General features: G+C 31.7%; 1 protein-coding gene across 1 annotated transcript; it reads left to right on the top strand.

Moving 5' to 3' along the window:
* Positions 1 to 860: 860 nt before the first annotated feature.
* Positions 861 to 3,629, top strand: LOC107886298 (30S ribosomal protein S10, chloroplastic). Its single transcript, XM_016810202.2, has 3 exons — positions 861 to 1,336; positions 2,148 to 2,198; positions 3,105 to 3,629. The coding sequence occupies exons 1-3, from the start codon at positions 1,133 to 1,135 to the stop codon at positions 3,414 to 3,416; spliced, it is 567 nt and encodes a 188-aa protein (XP_016665691.1). The 5' UTR covers positions 861 to 1,132; the 3' UTR covers positions 3,417 to 3,629.
* The last annotated feature ends 818 nt before the right edge of the window (positions 3,630 to 4,447 follow it).

Raw genomic sequence — 4,447 nt, forward strand, 5'->3', positions numbered from 1 at the left:
TTATTTATTTTGTCATTTTGGACCTCAATTTTTAAAATTTAGTTAAGTTGCTTTTTTTATCAAAAAATTGACTAAATGTTAACATTTTTACGGTTTTGATGTGACCACTAATGTAGCAGTTCACGTATAATTCATAAAAGTTCAAAATAAATAATAAATAAATAAATAATATTTAAAAATCAACAAAATTTAAAAAGTTCACAAAAACTTTTAAAAAAATTATCCTTATGAGCAGTGAAGTATACATAAAATGCCATGTGAGCTTAATGTCAATACTGTTAAATAGTTAGTTTTCCGTAAAAAAGTAAGCAATTTAATTAAATTTTAAGGAACTAAATTTATCTTTATACATTATTTTTTGAAGTAATTAATATTTAATTGGAGTTTTATTTAAATAAAGCACAAAGGTACCTTTGATTCAAAGTAATTTCAGATTTTAGCACATAATCTTATATTCCGACATAATATAATATTTTAATATAGGGAGGGATCCACTTACACTTTTATAAAAAAAGTTACGTGATCGATATGGAATAATCTTAAAGTGACACATATCATATAAACCAAATTTGAAAAAATTTCTAAATTCGACATTAAAAAAGTTTAGGGTAAACCATACAGATAGTCACCCAACTATAGAAAAAATTTTCATTTTAAGCACCATAAAAAGTTTGCAACTTAGACACCCACATTACATAGTTCGATCATTTTAATTACTCATGTTAAAACCACAAACGGAAATTTGAAAATTAAAATTAATGTAATTTGGTGGAAAATCAAAATTTAAAATAAAAATCCATTTCAGGTTTTGGTTTGGGATTTATTAGAATTACGAAAATGATCAAATTATGTAAGGTGAGTGCATAAATTGCAAATTTCCTTTTGGTGCCTAAAATAAGTGTTTTTTGATTAGATGACTATATGTGTAATTTACCCAAAGTTTAAGAGCCAGGAAAATTGTGCTTTGTCAATAGCCCAGATAGGAAAACCTGAAGGAAAAAAAATATTTATTTAAAAGAAAAAAGAATAAGAGAATTACTTTGGATAACAATGGTGAGACTGTGACTGACCTACGAACAGCTTCCGTTACCTTTCTAATCTCTCACCCCTTTTCTCCTATTGAAATTTTGCAATGGCGATATCAACAATCTCTTCAACTCTGTTTCCTTCTTTAACGATCCCAAACACTTCTTCACCCAAGCCAAGGTTCACTATTTTATCTCATTCTTCACCACTCTCTTTCAACCCCTTGAAGCTCCCCAATTCTTCTCTCAAACATTCACAATCCACCACCAAGATCTTTGCTGCTCCTGAAGCTTTGGAAGATACACCTGAGGTTTGAAAATTTTCCCTATTTCTTCTTCTTCTTTTTTTTTTGTTCTGGAGAATTTTGGGATTTAGTTTAAAGGTTTAATTTGATAATGGGAATTGAAGAAAAAAAAAACATGGCCGTTTCTCCTTTGGGTATGATGGGGTTGTGGTTTTAGAAGTGCATTTGGTTAATTCTTTGTTTGTTTGCTGAGAAATGTGAGGTTAAAAAAAGAACTTTTACCATTTCTGTTTTGTTATTATTGCACTCAAATTTGAAACCCTGAACACCAAAAAGTGAGCTTAGTTGAATTTGGATAATCGAAAGAAAATATGGGAATTGAAAAGAAAATAGACTTTGGCCTTGATGGGGTTGAGTTCTTGGAAGTACATATGGATAATTCTTTGTTTGTTTGCTAATAAATATGAGGAAAAGAAAGATGAACTTTTCCCATTTCTGTTTTGTTCATATGAGCCTATTTTGATTTTCTTTGGCACTCAAATTTGAAGTCCTGAACACCAAAACTGAACTTAGGTGAATTTGGTTAATTGAAAAAAGATATGGGAATTGAAAAAAAACAAGTCTTTGTTGTGTTGATGAATTTGGTTCATTGAAAAAAGATATGGGAATTGAAAAAAAACAAGTCTTTGTTGTGTTGATGGGACTGAATTTTTAGAAGTGCATTGGGTTAAAGTCTTTGTTTGTTTGCTATGATAAGTGAGAAGAAAATGAACCTTACCATTATATAAATTCTTTGTTTGTTTGCTATGAAATGTGAGAAAAAAAGTGAGCTTAGTTCGACATTCAATATTCCATTCTTATGATTTTTGTCTTGCAGGTTGGAGGCTCTGAGATGCCTACTTCATCTGTTAGTGTAGAAGCAGACAAGGTATGTATTTGAAATAGTGAAACTTGTTTAAAATCGTGTTGTCAAATAAGTTCTATTTCCGGAGTTAACCTCACTGCAAAAGATATTAGATATAATATGATATATCCCCATCAATGATAATATAAGTGCTCTCCTTAATACTCCTTTGAAAATATAGGGTATGTCGTTAAAACCATTGATAGAAGGAAATTCGTCGGCTATATTCTAATATGACTCTATGGATGCTACTAGAAGGTTAGGTGACAATGTTTAAGGTTCTTTTTCTCCTTGTTGCAGTTTTGTAGCTTCTGTAAAAAGTTTAATATATGTCAAGTCATTATTAGTGGTTTTCCGGGTTTTTGTTAGTGCTCACGGACCGACCACAGGAGGCACTTTACAAACGTTAAACTATGGAGTTTATTGCTGTTCTGTCTTTGCACTTATGGTGATAATCAAGTATGCTATTGATTATATATGAGGTAATCTTAGCTTGATTGGCATCGAGATGGTCCGTAGAAGGCTTGCATAGAATTGTTTTCATTATCGAACTGTATGAGGAAGAATGAATTACGGTATACGTTTTATTGCTCTCCTCACTTTGCACATATTGTGATGATAAAAGTATGCTATTGATTATATATAATGAGTTAATCTTGGCCCGATTGGCATCTAGCTGGTCCGTGGAGGGCTTGCCTAGAAATGTTTTTGTTGTGAAAAAGTACAGGGAAGAATAAATTGGGGGTCAGTGGTTGCATCTTTTTAAGGAACGATTAACTGTAGTTTATACAGGGCTTGCCGTTAGCCATGTGGTTCCACTGATGGTTGACGAACAGCACTAGATAATAGCATTATGTCTAAATAGATTATATTTTGATCTTGCTTTCCAGTGGTTATATCGGAAATTCTTATTCGTGTTTCTTTCCACAGGCGGCACCTAAGCAGAAGATCAGAATTAAACTCAGGTCATACTGGGTCCCTTTAATCGAGGACTCTTGCAAGCAGATTTTGGATGCCGCGCGGACTACCAATGCCAAGACGATGGGACCAGTGCCATTACCGACCAAGAAGAGGATCTATTGCATCCTGAAATCCCCACACGTGCACAAAGACGCAAGGTTCCACTTTGAGATTCGAACACACCAACGCCTCATCGATATTCTATACCCGACGGCGCAAACGATCGATTCGTTGATGCAGCTCAACCTTCCTGCCGGGGTTGATGTGGAAGTGAAGCTATGAAGAAGCAGCACTGTAGGTTAGGTAAATTTTGTGTAAGTTGCTAAAGATGTCCCTTAAAACTTTGTGCTTTGTTTCATTCCTTGTATTATTGTTATTATTTTTGTAGCACTTATCATAATTTGTTTGTTTTGCAACTTGAAGAACTTCAAGAAATGCAAATATTGAAAAGTACTGAATTTGCTAATTTGCATAAAAATGAAAGTCTTTTTTTAACTTTGCTTTGTTTTTTCCAGAAATTAAATTGAGTTTTTCAATCATTTTAAATTTTTTTAAAGAAATTAATTAATAATAATTTTAAAAAAATTGTAAAAGTTCAGATCTAGTGTGGAGTATTTAACTAAACTTTAAAATGTTCTATTAGCCTAGTCATCAATTAAGGTGTTAAATGCTAGTTTGAATCTAGCGTGGAGTATTTTTTAGTTACAGAGGATAAAATTATAAATGCATGTGTACTTACATGAACAAACTTGAATCCGATATGTTAAAAGAAGATATTGTCATTATAGGACTAGTTAAAAAAAATGATTAGACCCAAACAGTTTATATAGTAGGTACACACGTGATTGCAATTTGATTCATGCTTTTTTAAGCATGACCGATGCAAATATTTAAGTTGACATTTCACACCTAAGAGAAGTTTGTGAAAAGATCTCATTGATACAATATTAATACTTTGAAAATTTAATTAGAATGTTTAGAAATTTGGAACCAACTTAAAAATTAAGCCATTGTTTAGGTATGTTGGGAGTACAAGTATCATCAGGGTCCTTATATTAGGAGTTGAATTATATTTTGTCCTCTCCACTCGAAAAATGAACAAATTAGTTCATGTGCATTAACTTAAACAGTAAATTTATTTATTTTTGTTAAAAATTTCATCCATTTGAACTATTAAAAATTGGTTTAGTTGATGAACTAACTAAACAGTAACATGTGACATGTCACATGCACCTCATCCCAATGTACAAAAATCAATTTACCTTTTTTTTAAGTAAAGAAGGTAAAATGCAATCTAACTCTTAATATATGAG

The sequence above is a fragment of the Gossypium hirsutum genome, chromosome A11 (genome assembly GCF_007990345.1).
Source record: "Gossypium hirsutum isolate 1008001.06 chromosome A11, Gossypium_hirsutum_v2.1, whole genome shotgun sequence".
In the NCBI taxonomy this organism is placed as follows: Eukaryota; Viridiplantae; Streptophyta; class Magnoliopsida; order Malvales; family Malvaceae; genus Gossypium; species Gossypium hirsutum.